Genomic DNA, 20,310 nt, shown 5'->3' with positions numbered 1-20,310 from the left:
TAGTTTATCATTTGATCATGGGCCTTTGGGTTGTTTCTGTTAATAGTATTTGGCTACAAATAAAGCTACTGTAAACATTTGCATGCAAGTCTTTGTGTGGACACCTGTTTTCCAATCTTTGAGAATGAAATAGCTACATCATATAAAGACATGTTTAACAAAATGTTTGTACCATTTTACATTCCTGCTAGCAGTGTGAGAGTTCCGGTTACACCACGTTCTCATCAACACTTCATATGATCTGAGTTTTAATTTCAGTGGTAGTGGTATCTCATTGTGGTTGTAATTTGCATTTCTCTAATGACTAAATGATCTTTAGCGTCTTTTCACGTGCTATTTGCCAGCTGTATGTCTTGGTGAAGTGTATCTATGAATCTGTTGCCTGTTTTTTCAAATTGAGGGTGTTTTTTGTCCTAACACTGAATTCTAAGAGCTCTTCACATATTTTGGTCATATTGTTTTGATTAAAACAATCAAACATATGATTTGGAAATATTTTCTTCCCATCTCTGGTTTGTCTTTTCAGTCATAATAGCTTAACTTCAGGGAGTAGGTGTTATTAATTTTGATGAAGTCCAGGTATCAGTCTTACTTTTATGAATTTTGCGTTTGGTGTCTTGTCTGGTGAACCTTTGCCTAACCCAAGATCGCAGAAGATCTGTGTTTTCTCCTAGAGATGGTGTAGCTGTGTGTTTCACATTGAGGCCCTTGATTCGTTCTGAGAAAGTTGTTGTTAATGTCAGTTTCCCGCAGTGGACTGCTGCTGCCCTGTCCTTAGACGTTTCCGTGCCGGAAGCTCTGTGCCTTTGCCCTCCTGGCACTTTCAGCAGATCTTGTGCACCACCCTCTTGGCGTTTCTCCACATTCTTACCCTTCCTCTGCTGTCATACTGCCGTTGCTTGTTCATTGGTTTGAGGCATGATGTGCACACAAACAGGGAGGTGTGCTTTTTTGTTTTGTTTTTTTAATTAAAAATAAAGAAGAATTTTATAATGTTAATGTTAGATTCAAAATGTCTCTGTTATCTTTTGAGTATCTTTTAAAGACCTTTAAAGGATTGCCACTTCATTGGAAGAGATTTTGAAGCACTGAAAGTCTTGCAGTCGAAAATGAGATAAGCCAAGAAGTAGATTTTTGAAAACAGTGATTAATTTGCTTCCATTAAAGTCAGGAAAGTAAAATTACAGTACATTCTGTGTGATAAACATTTAAGCTAGTGTGAGTTTTAATACTTTTTCATCTTTCAATATTGAGCTTTGGGATTTTTAAGTATTTTTCAACTACTTTAGTGTACCCATTTGTTCTTTTTACATGTGAGTATGTGAGTCAATCTAGTAGCAATCAGTAGGGTTGAAAAGACACATACAGTGATGGGGTTGGGGATATTAATAGTTTGAATGAGGAGTTTAAACATCCTAATAGGAATGATATGTAGACAGAAACTTTTTGAAGTTAGAATGAAATGGATTTCGTAATGATAAAGTAAAAGTATAAATATCTCTGTGAACTTAGGGTCTTTAAGAAATACCTAATGTGGGAACTTCCGTGGAAGTCCAGTGACTGAGACTCTGAACTCCCACTGCAGGGGGCCCAGGTTCAATCCCTGGTCAGGGAACTAGATCCCACAAGCTGCAACTAAGACTTCTAATGATTCAACTATAGTTCCTGCATGCCACAGCTAAGACCTGGTGGAGCCAAATAAATAAAAAACAAAGAAGTACCTAATGTGGCCAAGGAAGGATCTCAGATCCTCTTCACCAGTTCTCATGTTGAAACCCTCTGGTGTGTGCCTACACTGCACACATTTTTCTTTATAATGTTGTTCTTATTTAAAAAGAGTTCTGAGAGTTTCTGAATACAACAGGATGGAATAGATCAAATATGTATTCGTTTTCTTTTGGGCTATAACAAATTAACAGGATCATTTAAAAAAGCAGGGGACTATTGACAGATAATGAGCAGAGATTCCCTATGTCTCTTTGTAAAGTCTGTCCTTTTTATATGTATTTACTCCTCCCTGTGCAGCGAAGAGTGGATACAGGCAACTATGAGTAGGCTGAAAGTTTAAAATAAAAATGCTCATTTAAGATGGGGAAGGACTGACAATCCCTAGTGGTCACACACAATGACTGGAGAAAGTGTTTCCAAGAATGTGTTGTAAGACGGTGGATTTTTCAGATGTCTTGGAAGAGAGCTGTCTGTGTAGACTTTATCCCCAGTCTCCTGGGAGGTGAGGTGTCTGCTGAACCTGCCAAGCATCACCAGGTCCCCCAAGGCATCAAGAAGCAAAAACTAAACTGGAGCAGAATGGACTTTGTCCAAGAATGGATGAACTGGGAGGCGAGGGATGAGGACCAGTTGGCGGTTGGGTGTGGGAGAGATAGTCCTGTGAGCACAGGCACTTGAGTCTCAACTCTAAGAGCCCCACCCAGGCAGTGCTGACTCTGGACCCCAGATCACTGGATGTGCTTTGGTGATAGGAGTAGAGGGAAGCAGGCACTTCCTCATTTAAACACTTATCATTGGTAATCTAGTGCTGCAGCCTAGTCACGACAGTGGTGAGTTCCCACTGAGCCCAGTGTTAGGTGTTACTGCAGTCAGACAAGGTTCCTTCAGAAATCCAGTAATTTCCTTCTGGCTAATGAATTCCTAAAGTGCATGCATTTAGCTGACATTCATGAATCTGTCCACGTAGATGGGGCTTCCCAGGTGGTGCTAGTGATGAAAAACCCACCTGCCAGTGCAGGAGATGTAAGAGACGCAGGTTCGATCCCTGGGTCGGGAAGATCTCCTGAAGGACGGCATGGCAACCGACTCCAGTATTCTTGCCTGGAGAGTCTCATGAAGGGGGAGCCTGGCGGGCTATAATCCATGGGGTGGCAAAGAGTCGGATACGACCAAAGTGACTTAGTGCACATGCATGTCCACATAGATACGACCTGCAGCAACTGTCAAGGCCCTGACTATTTCTTCGAACTACGTTGGTGTTGGAAAGTGATATCCAGTTTTAAAATATTACACAAAACTCTCCATCAGGAAATCTAAGTAATTTTTTTTCCTCAAAAAATTGGAAGAAAAGATTAAGACTTCCAGTATATTCTCATTTTAAAAGATTATTTCCTTTTTGGGGTTGAGATCTCATTTAGGGCCCACATGTGATACTGAGGTGGGATTGCCAAGCCATCTCCATGCTAAAGGCATGGACACATCTAGAGAGTCACAGGTACACATCTCCATTCTCCTGAGGGAGCCTTCTCGCCCCATAGGCTGCGCTCCGTGGTTTTGCTCTTGGCTGAAGTAGTTCTGACCAAACTTTGAGTCCCTCTCCTCGACAATGACCCAAGTGCTCTGCAAGGTGATTTATCGATGGACTGAACCCATAAATGTGGTTGTCATTGCAAGCAGAGCGGCATGCTGTCCTGAATATTCGTAAAACGTTCTTGTAAAAATGTTTTGTGAGCGGTAGTTTTATATTATGTTTTCCTTTAGAGATTTTAAAAAGTGATTCATTTTGTGCCTGACAGAGACATTTTCGCATAATCAATCCACTGTGGGCATTTAGGTTACCTTACTATCAATCATTTTGACTCTTTTAAAAGAATTTGGAGAAGTTCATACTTAAAATGCTTTTATCCTGAAAACATCTCTCCTTCTGTGACATTGCTTTGCTTTTGAAGGTCAGCCTTCTTCCTTTTATGTTTGAAAAATGGTATAAGCACATTTTTTTTCTTTCTAAGACTAAAAATAGATCTTTAAAAAATAGATCTTAAATATGCATTCATATATTCCATTTCTAATTCATTGTTTTAAACTTTTAGGCTCAACTTTAAAGAAGCTTCTACACACTGGAAATTCTATTAAGGTATTTATTTTAGATGCAAATTAATGACTTTTTTCATTACTTCTAAACTTATTCATACCATAAAGTGACAGCATTAGGCCATTTTAAAAAAAAATTCTTTAAAATCCATTTAACTTAGTTTTAGTTTTTTATTGAGAAATGATATGACAAATATTGTTGGAGTTTTTGTTCTTACATCATAATTTACTGTGGTAGACATTTTCAATCTTATCAGGAGAAAGTGGCTTGGGACTGGAGGTTGGAATCCTGCATTCAGATTTTGATTCTGCTATTCAGCTGAGGTGCTGACTGCTTCAGCTTCATTGTTGGAAAGAGAAGGGGTTGAACCAGGTCCTCCCTAAGCCTCAGAGCTAATGTTTCTGGTTCTATACACCCCAGTAATCTTGTTAAAAACTATAGTTGTCTCTGAATTATTTTTTGCTATTTTTGAGCATGCTTGTGGAGAAAAAGGGCAGCAGAACCTTACTCTTGAATGTTTATTATTCTTTTTTTCAGCAGCAACAGATTGATCTTATAATTTAGGTTAAAATTGGCTTATTTTAAATGACTGTGCCTTTTAAAATGACAGTATACTGTTTAATACTGGAATAATACTTATGACCCTGAAACATAAGTAGCAAGAGAAACCAGGATGTATATTTTATGGACGATAATTCACTCATAGCTATTTAGTTTATGTGTGTACCTTTAGTAAGCTGATATATTTTGGGGTTTATATTAGCTTAAACAGCCCCTAACCACTCAAACTGTATAGGTTCATGCTCTCTTGTTGAAAAAAAAAGAAAGAGAGATGAACTGTCTATAGTTTCATGATTGTTCTGTATTTCCTCCTTTCTATTTTAATTAATGGTCTTATAGCTAAACTTATCAGGTTGTTATCTTCTGTTTATTATTGACCTTATTTATATTTAATTATCTTAATAGCTCAGTTGGTAAAGAATCCACCTGCAGTGCAGGAGACCCCGGTTCGATTCCTGGGTCGGGAAGATCCCCTGGAGAGGGGAACAGCTACCCACTCTGGTATTCTGGCCTGGAGAATTCCAGGGACTGTATAGTCCACGGGGTTGCAAAGAGTCAGACACGACTGAGTGCCTTTGACTTCACTTCACTTTTAACACAGTTAACATAAAAAGTTGGAGGCTTTATCAAAGTGTCTAGAAACGTTCCTCTTGTTAAATTTGATATAATTCGGTTCGATATACATAGAGCCCTGACGTTTTTTTTATTTTGGTCTGGCGCTGAATCGCATTATGTATTCAGCAAAGTCACCACTTACCTGCTGGGCAGGTGTGAGCAGGGTGAGAGCAGGGCAGGGCAGTGCCGAGTCTAAGGCTTGTCTAGAGGGGCTCCCGGGGATCACAGTTGATGGGGTGTCTGTCTTGGTGTATTTGACTTCTCTGGGGAGTCAACCAAGCTTTCCCTCCCTCCCCTCCCTCTATCTTCCCCCGCATCCCTCCCCCCTCCTTTTCTTCCTTCCTCCCTCTGTCCCTCCCCCCTCCCTGTCACTCCATCCATCCCTCCTCCCCCTTCCTTCCCTCCTCTCCTTCCCTTCCTCCCTTCTTTCCTTCCTATCTTTCCTCTCCTTCCTTCCATCTCTCCTCCCCTCTTACTTTCCTGCAGACCCTGGCCTGGTTTGAACCCTGGCTCTTTAGAAATCAGCACCACTTTGGTTTCACCAAAAGGGTACCAGGCAGCCTCTCAGTTGCCTGCATTCGGAGCTCACTGCATCTTTCAGCTGCCTCTGACATTTTTTTTTTCTCCATCTCTTTTGCTTATTTAATCTCTTTTATTGACATCACCTTTCCAGCCATTTAGGGATATAAAAATGCAGTTACCTGTGTTTATGAATTCTAGGAATGGGATTGAAGCTGAAAGTTTTAAGTGCAGAGAAAGAAAAAGGGCACATCTGCCTGTATTGATCCTTTTTCTATGGGTGATGCCGACTATTCAGAGCCGGGGGAAGGCATTGGGAGAATAAGATAGGGAAGCCAGAGGCTGCCTGTCCCCCTCAGCCAGGTCCATGGGGCCCTTTTAGCTCTAAGTTTTCTGATTTTCAAGAATATGGTACCTATGTATAATGCAGTGACTGAACAGATTCTGTCCAAAGCACGGTGTAAATCTGGAGCAAGATTCTCTTTGCATGGTTTTCATGAGTTATTGAGTGTTGATGATCTGGGCACTGTTGCTATAAGGAATAAAATGCAACTACTAGGAAATGCTTAGGTAGCAGTTACTGTGAGCCAGGCAGTTCCAATCCACTTCACCGTATATGAGCACTTGGTGATAAACTTTGTTATCACCCCTGCTTCACCGCTGGAGAGGTGAGGCATGGAGAAGTTAAGTGGTCCTCCACACTCACCGCTCAGCTAGAAGGCGGCTGAGGCTGCACTGGAGCCCAGCCCCTCCGGCACTCATACTGGGCTGCAGTGTCCTTGCTTCCTGGTCACGCAGGGAAGGACTTGGTGCAGGACTTCAGTGATGCTTTGAGCTTCTAGATCTGTCCCCCAGAACCAATGCTGCACTGCAGTACATTTATTTAAGTATGACTGCATGTTTCATTTTGCTGCCTTTGGTTTTGTTTTTAGATAAGATGTGAAGGAATCCGGCTGTTTCTTCTGTGGCTTCAAGCACTTCAGACGAACTGTGCAGAAGAGCAGGTGCTGATTTTTGCTAGCTTGGTGCCGGGATTCCCCGCCATCATGTCGTCCAGGGGGCCCTGTACACTGGACACGCTCATCAACCCTGGCCCCAGCATGGCTGATGGTGAGTGATGCTGGCCCATCCAACAGGCGGAAACTACCCTCCACGTTGCGATAAGGGATCCCTCATTCTGTCCTTTTCCTAACAGAAACCTCGGTTTCATGAATGGATTCTGTAGAGGAATTGTTGTTGTTCAGTCTCTACGTCCTGTCCGACTCTTTGCGACCCCCCAAGGACTGCAGCATGCCAGGTTTTCCTGTCCTTCACTATCTCCCTGAGTTTGCTCAAACTCATGTCTGTTGAGTCTATGGTGCCATCCAACCATCTCATCCTCTGTCGTCCTCTTTTCCTCCTGCCCTCAATCTTTCCCAGCGTTAGGGTCTTTTCCAGTGAGTCAGCTCTTTGAATCAGGTGGCCAAAGTATTGGAGCTTCAGCTTCAGCATCAATCTTTCCAGTGAATATTCACGGTTGATTTCCTTTAGGACTGACTGGTTTGATCTCCTTGCAGTCCAAGGGACTCTCAAGAGTCTTCTCCAGCACCACAGTTCAAAAGCATCAATTCTTTAGCCCTCAGCCTTCTATATGGTCCAACTCTCACATCCATACATTACTACTGGAAAAGCCATAGCTTTGACTATACAGACCTTTGTCAGCGAAGTGTTGTCTCTGCTTTTTAATATGCTGTCTAGGTTTGTCATAGCTTTTCTTCTAAGGAGCAAGGGTCTTTAATTTTGTGGCCGCAGCCACTCTCCACAGTGATTTTGGAGCCCAAGTAGATAAAATCTGCCACCGTTTCCATTTTTTCCCCATCTCTTTGCCATGGAGTGATGGGACCAGATTCCAGGATCTTAGTTTTTGAATGTTGAGCTTTAAGCCAGCTTTTTCACTCTCCCCGTTCACCCTCATTAAGAGGCTCTTTAGTTCTTATTCGCTTTCTGCCATTAGAGTGGCGTAATCTGCATTTTCCTGTTTTATAGACATTTGAACTGACAGAACTGGAGCCTGTTTTATATGAAATGATGACAGGAGAGATTTACTGGAGTGGAGGAAACAGGAGGGGAAGGGAGGGGACAGCTGTTGGCAGGAGCAGAGACACATGGTGTGTCTGGCTGGTGCAAGTGCTTTTGTTGCTGTTCATGACATTTAAATCCACATCCCAAACTGCTGCCTGTTTTCCGTATAGCGATTGTTTTATAAGTGGGTGTTCATTTGCTCCCCTGGCTTTTTTTTAAAAAAATATTTATTTATTTGACTTGTTGTTGTCATTCAACTGATGAAGTCATGCTCAACTCTGTGACTCCATGGACTGCAGCACACCTGGCTTCCCTGACCTTCACCGTCTCCTGGAGTTTGCTCAAACTCATGTCCATTGAGTCAGTGATACCATCCAACCATCTCATCCTTTGTCGTCCCCTTCTCCTGCCTTCAATCTTTCCCAGCATCAGGGTCTTTTCCAGTGAGTTGGCTCTTTGCATCAAGTGGCCAAAGTAATGGGGCTTCAGCTTTAGCATCAGTCCTTCCAGTGTGTTCAGGGTTGATTTCCTTGAGGATTGACTGGTTTGATCTCCTTGCAGTCCAAGGGACTTTCAAGGGTTTTCTCCAGCATCACAGATCAGAAGCCTCAGTTCCTCAGTGCTTGGCTTTCTTTATGGTCCAGCTCTATAGGATCTTATTTGTGGCACACGGAATCTCTGTTTTGGCATGCATGCTCTTCATTGCAGCACTTGGGCTCAGAAGTTTCATTGCTTGAGCTTTGCCCCGTGGCGTGTGTGATCTTACCTCCCCAACCGGGGGTGGAACCCATGTTCCCTGCATTGGAAGGCAGATTCTCAACTACCGGGCCCCCAGGGGAGTCCCTGAAGCTCTAGGCTCTTGTTACCAGATGTGCATTTTCATGCAGTGTTCATGGAAGGACAGTGGTCCCTCATGGGAGTATTAATGCTATCTTTCGAGCCCAGGGAGTTTTCAAGGAACTTGCCCATTAGGGCCACTGATTTGTCATTGCGGATCGCTGTATCACCCAGTGACAGGTATTTGACCTTGGGATGGTCCAAGCAGAAGGTGTAGGGGCAAGGAATGGCCCAGTGAGGGAGGTGGCTTTGTGGGCATCTGTCCCCTGGTCACATGGCCTGACCTGCAGTGTGGGCAGTTCCAGTGCTTGGTACATATATTGTATTTTGCTATTTTATCTTACTTTACCCTTTAAAATTTTTATTGGAGTAGAGCTGATTTACAGCGTTGTGCTAGCTTCTGCTATACAGCAAAGTAAGGCACTTTAAAAAAATTTTTAATTGGAGGATAATTGCTTTACAATGTTGTATTGGCTTCTGCCATGCAGCAACGTGAATCGGCTACAAGTATACGTGTACCCCCTCCCTTTGGAGCCTCTCTCCCACTCCACCCCCCATCCCACTCGCCTTGGTCATGTCAGCACCGAGCTGAGCTCCCTGCGCTTTACGGCAGCACCCCACTATCTGTTTTACACGTGGTAGCGTACATATGTCAGTCCTGCTCTCACGGTTGGTCCCACCTTCTCCTTCCCACGTGTCCACCTGTCCCTCCTCTCCATCTGCTTCTGTCCAAGCCTTGCAAACAGGTTCATCAGTACCATTTGTCTGGATTGCATATAGTCACGTGTATTTTAACACAGGCCATTTTTAAAGCCCGCTTTGAAATTTAACTTTGGTGAAGGAGCTTTCCTTGTTTCCCACTCTGCAGCGAAGATCCATCCAGAAGAAATCACTCCACTGCTGCCAGCCGTATCAGGGGAGAAGATTGCTGAGGACCAGACGTGCTTTTTTCTTCAAGTACTGTTGAAATACATGGTTACTCAGGTATGAGGGGAGCCATGGATGATTCAGTGATGTTCATGTCCTCTCCAAGGAAGAGAAGACACTGCCTCTTTTCTTCTTGTCTGTCCATATTTTTTACTTTTGTTTTTTCTTTGAGGTGATTTTATGTGAGATTTCACTAAATGTAGAATGTACGCTAGGATACTTCAGTAAAGACCAGGCCTGCCTGCTACTGTGTGTGTATGTGTATAAAGGAAGCAGTTCCATCCTCCATCTGCCTCCTTTACTTTCATACAATCTCATATTGTTCACTTCATTTACGACACTTCTCCCCAAACGCGTGGGGATCTGAATCACCAAGTCATTCTCTGCAATACCAGTGTCACAGTCCCACTCACTTTCAACCCTGCCTCGCCGAGGTGGTCTGGGATCTCACAGGACAGTTCTCTGGCCTGTATCCCTGCCGCCCCCACTCACTGCCAGTCACAGGTAGCTGGTCCCCAGGTTGCCCGCAGCTTCCGTCCCATTTGGCTGCAGATCACAGGGTCCCAGGACTCCCTCCTCAGGTTCGCTGAATTTTAGAGTGGCTCACAGAACTGTGGGAAGCATTGGTTCAGTTACCCGTTTAGGAAGGAGTGTGGTAAAGGACACAGGCGACAGCTGGATGAAGACATACACGGGGTGAGGTCTGGGGTGGGGGGCTCCTGAGTGCGGGGGCTTCTGTCGCTGTGCATGGGGGTGCGTCACCATCCTGGAGTGTCCATGTGTTCAACCCAGACACTCCCCGAAACCCGGGGCTGTTGGGATTTTTATGGTGGCTTCTTCATGAGAGAGATGATCAGTTATCAACTCCATTTCCAGCCCCTCTCTCCTCTCGGAACAGTGGTGCAGGCGGCAAGGAGAGAACTGAAAATTCTGAGCTTCCAACAATGGCTTGGTCCTCCTGGTGACCAGCCCTATCCAGGAGCCCCTTCAGAGTTGCCCAGAGCTCTGTTCTCGAAGAAGTGAGCAGGGAGCTAGGGCCTCTGTGCCAGGAGCCGGGGGCAGAGACCAGTGTCGCATTTTCTGTTATCTCCCTGTCAGTTCAGTTCAGTTAAGTCACTCAGTCGTGTCCAACTCTTTGCGACCCCATGAATCGCAGCACGCCAGGCCTTTCTGTCCGTTACCAACTCCCAGAGTTTACTCAAACTCATGTCCACCAAGTCGGTGATGCCATCCAGCCATCTCATCCTCTGTCGTCCCCTTACCCTCCTGCCCCTAATCCCTCCCAGCATCAGGGTCTTTTCCAATGAGTCAACTCTTCGCATGAGGTGGCCAAAGTACTGGAGTTTCGGCTTCAGCACCAGTCCTTCCAATGAACACCAGGATTGATCTTCTTTAGGATGGACTGGTTGGATCTCCTGCAGTCCAAGGGACTCTCAAGAGTCTTCTCCAACACCACAGTTCAAAAGCATCAATTTTTCGGTGCTCGGCTTTCTTCACAGTCCAACTCTCACATCCATACATGACCACTGGGAAAACCATAGCCTTGACTAAATGGACCTTTGTTGGCAAAGTAATATCTCTGCTTTTTAATATGCCATCTAGGTTGGTCATAACTTTCCTTCCAAGGAGTAAGCGTCTTTTAATTTCAAGGCTGTAATCACCATCTGCAGTGATTTTGGAGCCCCAAAACATAAAGTCTGACACTGTTTCCACTGTTTCCCTGTCTATTTCCCATGAAGTGATGGGACCAGATGCCATGATCTTAGTTTTCTGAATGTTGAGCTTGAAGCCAACTTTTTCACTCTCCTCTTTCACTTTCATCAAGAGGCTTTTTAGTTCTTCTTCACTTTCTGCCATAAGGGTGGTGTCATCTGCATATCTGAGGTTATTGATATTTCTCCTGGCAGTCTTGATTCCAGCTTGTGCTTCTTCAAGCCCAGCGTTTCTCATGATGTACTCTGCATGTAAGTTAAATAAGCAGGGTGACAATATACAGCCTTGACATACTCCTTTTCCTATTTGGAACCAGTCTGTTGTTCTATGTCCAGGTCTAACTGTTGCTTCCTGACTTGCATATCGGTTTCTCAAGAGGCAGGTCAGGTGGTCTGGTATTCCCATCTCTTTCAGAATTTTCCACAGTTTATTGTGATCCACACAGTCAAAGGCTTCGGCATAGTCAATAAAGCAGAAATAGATGTTTTTCTGGAACTCTCTTGCTTTTTTGATGATCCAGAGGATGTTGGCAATTTGATCTCTGGTTCCTCTGCCTTTTCTAAAACCAGCTTGAACATCTGGAAGTTCACGGTTCACGTATTGCTGAAGCCTGGCTTGGAGAATTTTGAGCATTACTTTATTAGCGTGTGAGATGAGTGCAATTGTGCAGCAGTTTGAGCATTCTTTGGCATTGCCTTTCTTAGGGATTAGAATGAAAACTGACCTTTTCCAGTCCTGTGGCCACTGCTGAGTTTTCTAAATTCGCTGGCATATTGAGTGCAGCACTTTCACAGTATCATCTTTCAGGATGTGAAATAGCTCAACTGGAATTCCATCACCTCCACTAGCTTTGTTCGTAATGATGCTTCCTAAGGCCCACTTGACTTCACATTCCAGGATGTCTGGCTCTAGGTGAGCGATCACACCATCGTGATTATCTGGGTTGTGAAGATATTTTTTGTACAGTTCTTCTGTGTATTCTTGCCACGTCTTCTTAATATCTTCTGCTTCTGTTAGGTACATACCATTTCTGTCCTTTATCGAACCCATCTTTGCATGAAATGTTCTTTTGGTATCTCTAATTTTCTTGAAGTGATCTCTAGTCTTTCCCATTCTGTTGTTTTCCTCTATTTCTTTGGATTGATCTCTGAGGAAGGCTTTCTTATCTCTCCTAACTATTCTCTGGAACTCTGCATTCAAATGGGAATATCTTTCCTTTTCTCCTTTGCTTTTTGCTTCTCTTCTTTTCACAGCTGTTTGTAAGGCCTTCTCAGACAACCATTTTGCTTTTTTGCATTTCTTTTCCTTGGGGATGGTCTTGATCTCTGTCTCCTGTACATCTCTCTGTGTCTCACTGTTTTTGCCTGTTTGCTCTTCCCCTGCCCCATTCTCTGTGCTGAGGAAACTGGATGGGGGAGGAACAGGCCCTGGGGCTGACTGGGCGGGTCCAGAGTGATGGGCGAAGGGCAGGGGCCTGAAGGAAACCCGCGGATTATCTCTTCCTGTTACTAGCTCGGCCTCCTTTATGTCAGATGATCCTTAACAAATTCTTCTTAACAAATGATTTCTTACCAAATCATTCCCTTCTGATTTCACCAGGGAATTTGTGTCTCTCAGTCAGTATTTCTGGATGTTGACGTGGTTTGGGAAATGCTACTGTTTCTGTCCTCTCAGCGAACACATCCCTGGTCCCTGAGCTCCTCCTGGGCAGACGTTCAGGCTCCATCCTTCCCACAACCTGGTGTGTTGTTGTTCAGTCACTAAGTCGTGTCCGACCGACTCTTTGTGACCCCATGGGCTGCAGCATGCCAGCCTTCCCTGTCCGTCACCAGGCTCCCGGAGCTTGCTCAAACTCATGTCCATTGAGTTGGTGATGCCATGCAACCATCTCATCCTCTGTTGCCCGTTTCTCTCTTGCCCTCAATCTTTCCCAGCATCAGGGTCTTTTCCAGTGAGTCAGCTCTTTGCACCAGGTGGCCAAAGTATTGGAGCTTCAGCTTCAGTTGACGTGTAATCTCTGCCCATCCAGGTCCTCCCCCAGTGGGCCCATGACACCCACTGTGTCACCTGCTTTTTTGCCCTGTCACTGTAAAATCGGGGGCCCAGGGTGAACGGGGTCTGGTGTTTCAGGTCCAGAGAAGGACATGAGTGTTGGCCATCCTGGACCTCTGGACGACTCGAGGGGACCCCTCCTTCCTCAGGGTCTCTCCTCCTGGGATGACCCCCCACTCCCCCTCTTTTCCAGTGTTCTCTGAAGGCTGTGTTTCTTCTGTCCCCTCTGCCTTCCGTGTCCCTCGGGGTGACCCCATCTGCTCTCCTCTCCCCAGTTCCTCTAGCAGCACCACAAGCTCAAGACTCCTGCATCCTGAGTGTCAGCCTGGGTCTTCTCTCCTCCAGGAAGTCCTGGGTCCTGGCCGTGTGGGCCCCCGCTGCCCACATCTCAGCCCCGTCTGTCCAGGAGTGTTCGGATCCAGCCTTCTATCCAGAACCCGGGTGTGCTTGGGGACTTGGGTTTCATTCCAGACGTGTCACTAATGAGCTGTGTGACATGGCTGATCCCATCACCCCCCGGATCCCAGCAGAGGAGGACTGGTAGAGGGTGGCAGTGAGCCCCACTGCTGTGTGCAGGGTTGTATGCGGTGTCCACTTGCCCCTCCTTCCCTGGTCTATCGGGCACGAGGGTCCTCGGAGCAGAGCTTCCTCCTTGCCTTTCCTGGAGGGATTCTGACGGGCAGTGGACACCAGGCGCTCCGGGTGGGCTGGTCAGGAGGACGTTGGGGTGCTCTGCTCTGGAGCTCGGTGGTCTCACAAGCATGACAGGCACCAGTCTCGAAGGGCCTGTTCACACCACGTTTCCCTGGGTGGTAGGAGACGGCTCTTGATCACCTGTCGGGGTTCCTGGCCTATGCGGGGTGTTGTGGGTTGTCCCCCGCTCCCTGCGGGGGAAGTGTTTGCCATGTTCCCACCGGGCCTACACAGAGCTGGCTGTTTGAGGGGGAAGTAGTGTCTACACAGGTGGGAGCTTTAAACTTAATGGCTTATCCCAGTCTACAGATTGGTTTTTTTTGTCTGTTTAATTGAAAAATAGTTGCTTTACAATGTCCTGTCAGTTTTAGGTGCACAGAGCAGTGATTCAGTTACACATGTAGCCTTTGGATTGCTTTTTTGTGCCCTATGCAAGATTCTGTAGCTTTGCGTTTTGATAATGATTTTTTTTTTTTCCACGTAGGTAACATGGTATGAAATTCTTGCAAGAGACTGTTTCTTTAATTCTTGTGTATTATAAATGGCCTCTTTTGCATTTTAAAAAAAGCATCTGATTACTTTTGGATAAACATTTTAAGGGCACAAAGAGTGTTAAATCATCACAAAGAACATGGAGAAAAAATACAGGAATGATGTAGTGGGGCAAGTTTAAAAGATACCATAAGCTTTGATTTTTTTTTCTTTCTTGAATATCCAGTAAAAATGCTGTTTTTTTTTTATGTAGTTACTGTTTTGCTTTGAAGTATTCATTCTTGGAATCCTTTGAGTTTTAAGATGTTATTACATGATGGTCAATGCTATTTGTCACGTGTTTCATTTAGGATAGCGGCTTTAACAGTGTATCAGCATTTCAGTTGATATTCATTAATGTGAAGTGTAACTATATGTATGTTCTTCCCCCCTCCCCGCCCCTCCCTGCTATTATCTGAAGGCTGCAAGCTTGGAGTGGAAGCACAAGGAGAATCAGGAGACTGGGTTTAAATTTCTGTTTACATTGTTTCGAAAGTATTACCTTCCTCATCTGTTTCCCTCCTTTACCAAGTTAACCAACATCTACAAGCCTGTGCTGGGTGAGTTCTGATAGCTGTGTGTGCGGTCTCTTACAATGATTAAGTAAAATACTTTTTTTTTTTCATATTTAATGATCACTTTGTTGTGAGAGTTTTTCAGTTTCTTAATACATGATTTTAACTATTTGTATAGACTGAGATTTGCTTGAGTCCTGAGCAATAAAGGCCATCTGTGGGTCTTGTAACTCAGGAGTAATTTGATACGGATCATGGTATATTGATCCCTGGGGTCGGGAAGATCCCCTGGAGGGAGGGCATGGCTACCCGCTCATGTTCTTGCCTGGAGAATCCCCTTGGACAGAGAAGCCTAGTGGGCTACAGTCTGTGGGGTCACAAAAGAGGCAGACCTGACTCAGCAACTAAACAGCAGCATTTAAGCAACCAGATATGTGTCTATTTAATTAGAAATGGAAACATTCTTAGGGGTTATATGATGTTAAGAGTCACAAACCTGGGGACTTCCCTGGTGGTCCAGTGGTTAGGATTTTACCTTCCAGTGTGGAGGGTACAGGTTCAATCCCTGGTTGGGGAACTAAGATCCCGGGTGCCTCGGCCAAAAAACCGAAACATAAAGCAGAAGCAATATTGTGACAGATTTCATAAAGACTTTAGAAATGGTCCACATTAAAAAAAAAAAAAAAAGATTGGCTAACCTGATGTGTTCTCTTGTTCTGCAGACATCCCCCACCCGAGACCAAAGCCTGTGTATGTCACTACTGCTCGAGACAATGAGAGCATTTACAGCACAAAGATCCCATACATGGCAGCTCGTGTTGTCTTCATCAAGTGGATGGTGACTTTCTTTTTGGAAAAAAAGTATCTAACTGCAACACAGAACACTAAGAATGGAGTTGATGTATTGCCTAAGATCATTCACGTATGTCATTCATTACTTTTTTACCTTTTAATTCTGGCGTCTTAAGCCCTACTAACACCAAAGTAATTGACTCTCAAGGCTGTTGGCTCTCACAGGTTGCTGGCTGTGGGGGCTTGGTTTCACTGGCTCCACCCTCTCTGATGCTGAGGTTTCAGAGGAAGCATAAGTTAGCACTCGCCATGACGAGGCAACCATGTGGCCTTTCGAGTAGGTGGCTGACGTCTGTGCTCCTGGCTCACTCTCACCTCCCCTCCTTCACTCAGGCCCCAGTGACCTCTGAGCGCAGAACAGAGGGCCTCCCTGGCCTTGCTCATTTCAATTCAGGGAAGGTCCCCAGCAATCATGAGGTGGTCATAGAGAGGTCACCTGAGCCTGCCAGGTGTCCCCTGGGCTCTCGGGGAAGGGGTGGGTCAGCACCTCTGTATCTCAGGTGGTCACTGAGCCATGATGGGGTCCTCGGGACAGAAGGCAGCGTTTTCCTAGGCCTGGGTGAAGCCCTCTTCTCACATGGGGCCTGTCTCCCTGACCTTGGTTGGACGCATGGGGCTTTCCCGGCAGGTGTCGTGTTTTGGGCTTTGTGCGGGCAGCGTGGGACACCTTGTAAAGTCAGAGTGGCCGCTGCCTGGAGGAGTCACAGTTTCATGTGCTCTGATTTATTGGCTCCAAGGACAGGGCCAGGAAGTGTGGTCCACTCAGTGCAGGCTGGCTGATGCCTTGCAGTCCCCAGACGTGTGATGTCGGGGCCCCGGGCTGGAGGGCGCACCGCTCCTGCCCTTGCCTAGGGCTCCTCAGTCCTTTCTTGGTGGAGCACCCAGTGGGTCCAGAGCACAGAGTCCATAATAAGAACAACAAAAGACTCGCTAAAAGTTAAAAAAAAAAAAACTTTAATTTCTGAATTTACAAATTTAGTACATAAACTCAAAATGGTAATAGTCACTGCTGAGAACAAAATGGGTTTTCTGAAGAACCGTCACACAACACTGATTAAAAAAAAATCAGAGCTGGAACTCAGAAACTAATATTAATAGATAAGACCATAAATGCAGACCTACTTTGCAGACATTGTGAGGGCAGAAGGAAAAAAGAACAGGACATAACAATTAAACCAAGAGTAAGGAAAATTTACCTGAGCTAAAAAAAAAAAGTCATGCTTTAAACTGAAAGGGCCTGTGAGCCCCAGGAAGAATTAGCAAAACACACCAAACTAAACAGACATTTGACCTTCAGGGGTTAAAGGGAAAATGATACAGACTTCCAAACAGAAACCGCAGCTATGTCAAAGGAATGACACTGAGATTAGCACTCAGTGTCTAATCTCAGAATACCTAATCTAATCTACAGCCCTGGGAGCCAGAGCAACCTGTTTGTCCCTTTCTCAAAATCTCACTTCATATCATGTTCATCAGCACACAGTCACATTGGCTTAAAGCCTGAGTTGATTTAAAGTCTAAGTATAAAAACAGAGTGATCAAGAACTTAGGGAAAAATCTAGGGGAAATGCATAAACTTGGGAAGTGGTAGACCACCTTTGGTAGAGATGAAACCTGCAAACCAAAGACTAAATGAGGTTCGACTTTTTTTTTGAAAAACAGGAAAAAGATTTATTTTTCAAAAGATAACATAAAGCGAGGCCCAAGCAACAGACTGTGGAGAGTGTTTGTCTTGTTATACGATTGTTAAAGCATTCATATCTCCACTGTAAGAAGAGCACCTACGAAAAGATATGAAGACAAACAAGCTGATTGAAAAATGGACAAAGGAGGTGAAAGGCAGGTCATAGAAGAGGAAATAAGCGTGACCCTGGACCTCCCCAGCAGTCAGGGAAACACAGTTAGTTCTGAGCAGCTATGAGAGCCCTTTTTTCACCTATCAGGTAGACAAAATCAGAAAATTGCAAGTAGACAAAATTTGTAGGAAACGTAAGCAATTCAGTGACACTCTGATAAACTTTTCGTTCATGACGTCTAATATGGTTGTTCAGGCAATTCAAAACACTTATCAGAGAAAGGATGTAACCTTTCTCCCCCGCCCAGTTTCAAAGTTTCAGAAAACTATCACCTGTGCTTATTGAAAATAAGTTGCTCCTTCTAAAAAAGATACATTCGGATTATGAGAAGTCTCACGACTGGCATATTAACCACCACTTCCAGGTTCTAATTTTTTCCCTATCGGCTCTTCACACTTGTGAGTCATTTCCTTTTGCTCTGTAGCTAAAGTGTCACAAGGTTCTGACCTCCGGAATCCGTTAGGAGGGTTTTATCACCCTAACAGAAAAAAAGGCGCCAGAGCTCAAATCGTCTTATCCATAAGAGAAATGTTTCACTCTCCTACAAGAGCAGCTGGAGATGAGGCTGCTGCAGCCAAGCTGTGGCCACATGTGCCCTGTTTCTCTCCTCCGCCCTTTCCCTCTGGCTCCTCCCTGACGTTAGCAGCAGCAGCTGGGGCCCTCCTTCCTAGTTCACGTACAGAGCCCATCCCTTTTGTGTGAGCGGAACACTTTAGGTTACCTGCGTGCTCTTAGGAAGGAGCAAGGTGCTGAGTGACTCAGGTCTGCAGCTGTGAACAGCTCTGGGTGGGGGTGGTGGTGACCAGCTTCCAGGAAGCAGAAGGCTCCCCTGGTGTTAGGGGCGGGTCAGCTTCCCCTGAGGCAGGTGCGGCTGCAGACCAGGGTGGGGTGGGGGTGGGGGCAGAGATCTAGGGGTTCCACGAGGGGGGAAGGGATACAGAGCAGTCACCATGCAGGTCCACGGCTCCTGTGCCCTCCACGTGGCCATGCCCAGACGTGGCCACTGCTGTGATCCAGGCTGCTCAAACACTTCACAGTCAGTTGTTATGTCAGTTTCCTGCTGCCACTGTAGCTCATTTCCACAAATGCATTGTCTTACAACTCAGGAAGTCAGAGGGCCCAAATCCGTCTCAGTGGCTAAAGTCAGGGTGTCAGATGCTCTAGGGGAGGGTCAGTGTCTTCCCTGTCCGGCCTCCACAGGCTACCTGTGTCCGCCTGGCCTGTGGCTCCTCATCACATCATTTCTCCCTCTGTTTCCATCTGTGCATCATCTTCTCTGTGTCTGCTCCTCCTGCCTCCTTATGGATCCTGTGGTTACCTTGGGTCTACTCAGGTAATCCAGGGTACCCTCCCCCTCTCAGCATCCCAAATTTACTCAATCTGCTCAGTCCCCTCTGTCATGGAAGGCAGCACAGTCCTGGGTTCCAGGAACTCGGATGTGGACATCTTGGGGAGGGTGGTCATTATTCAGCCTCCCTGTCTCCTGTGTCCTCGTCTCTGTCTTACCCCTGCGCGTCCGTCTCCTCTTCCGTGTGTCTGCCATGTATTCCACTCCTCATTTACATTATGCAGGAGAGAAAGCAGTTTACACAAAGGAATATTCAATTCTGGAAATGGAGTTGAAGGAATAAAAACACCTATAATTGTATTAATCTCCTGAAAATATTTGTTTGGAATTTCAAATTTCATGTAATTTTACCTGTGTAAAGTGACCATCACTGTCTCAGCCAGCTGATCCAGAACCTCTTTTCAAAGAATATACTGCTCATATCAAATCCCTTTAAAACAGTATTTTAAATTCTGCTTCCAAATAGGGTTCACACTTTCTACTACTACTATGTTAAAAGTCATGTGTGAGATGTTTGTGTGTGTGTGTGTGTGTGTGTGTTTTCCCAAAGTGAATTTACTTCCTTTTGATCAGAAACTAATACCCTTGACAGTATTTTTCACTGGAGAGGGAAGGGACTAACTCACTTACCCCTCAGAGAATCTGGTTTGACCAGTGTTATTGTTTGGTGGCATCATTCAGGCATCATTCATGGGAGACAGAGAATACGGTTGCCTGGAAGTCCCACGCCACACTGGCAGCCGTGACCACTGATCCCCCTTTCAAATCTGAACGTCTTGCTGTGTCACCTCAGCCAGAAGTGTTTCCAGTAAACTATTATTTATTCTTTGGTGTATCATGTTAGTGTGAGATAGAAGTGCTTCAACCTGCATTAGAGAAAGCAGAGTAGTGAATTCTTGGAGCAACTAAGCCTGTGCACCACCACTTCTGAGCCCAGGCTCTATAGGGTCCAGAAGCCACAGCTACTGAGCCCTCAATTGTTGAAGCTCACAGGCTCTAGAGCCTGTGCTCTGCAACAAGAGAAGCGCCCTTAATGAGAAGCCCGCCCACCACAACAAAGAGTAGCCCCTGGTCACTGCAACTAGAGAAAGCCAATGCATAGCAACAAAGATCCGACACAATCAAAAATAAAATTAATTAATTAATTAAAATAAAACCCAAAGAAGTTTATGAGGAAATGAGAAAAAAAAAAAGTTTGAGATGCTGAGACAGTTGATCATACTTATTTGTATGCTAACTCTTTAGTTACACTGTTAAAGAGCCACTTGAATTCTTACCCGGCCCTTCCATAATGATTCACGGGCTGTGAGTTTCCCGAAACTGTTGTATCTCATGGGGTGAACAGTTAAAAAAATGAATCACACAAATTGACACGCCTATGGGAGTCCGTGTACCATGCAGACCCACCTC

At 45.1% G+C, this 20,310-nt stretch overlaps 1 protein-coding gene across 2 annotated transcripts in view; it reads left to right on the top strand.

Moving 5' to 3' along the window:
* The window catches only part of RALGAPA2 (Ral GTPase activating protein catalytic subunit alpha 2), a 270,511-nt gene that overhangs the window by 49,443 nt on the left and 200,758 nt on the right, over nt 1-20,310 (top strand). For both annotated transcript variants that reach the window (XM_065921331.1, XM_065921330.1), the window contains exons 5-9: nt 3,819-3,862; nt 6,448-6,625; nt 9,282-9,397; nt 14,751-14,889; nt 15,567-15,766. In XM_065921331.1, the coding sequence (XP_065777403.1) occupies nt 3,819-3,862; nt 6,448-6,625; nt 9,282-9,397; nt 14,751-14,889; nt 15,567-15,766 (677 nt within the window). The remainder of the gene's footprint in view (nt 1-3,818; nt 3,863-6,447; nt 6,626-9,281; nt 9,398-14,750; nt 14,890-15,566; nt 15,767-20,310) is intronic.

Source organism: Muntiacus reevesi, chromosome 2 (genome assembly GCF_963930625.1).
Source record: "Muntiacus reevesi chromosome 2, mMunRee1.1, whole genome shotgun sequence".
NCBI classification, from domain to species: domain Eukaryota; kingdom Metazoa; phylum Chordata; class Mammalia; order Artiodactyla; family Cervidae; genus Muntiacus; species Muntiacus reevesi.
This window is presented reverse-complemented; position numbering and strand designations above follow the sequence as displayed.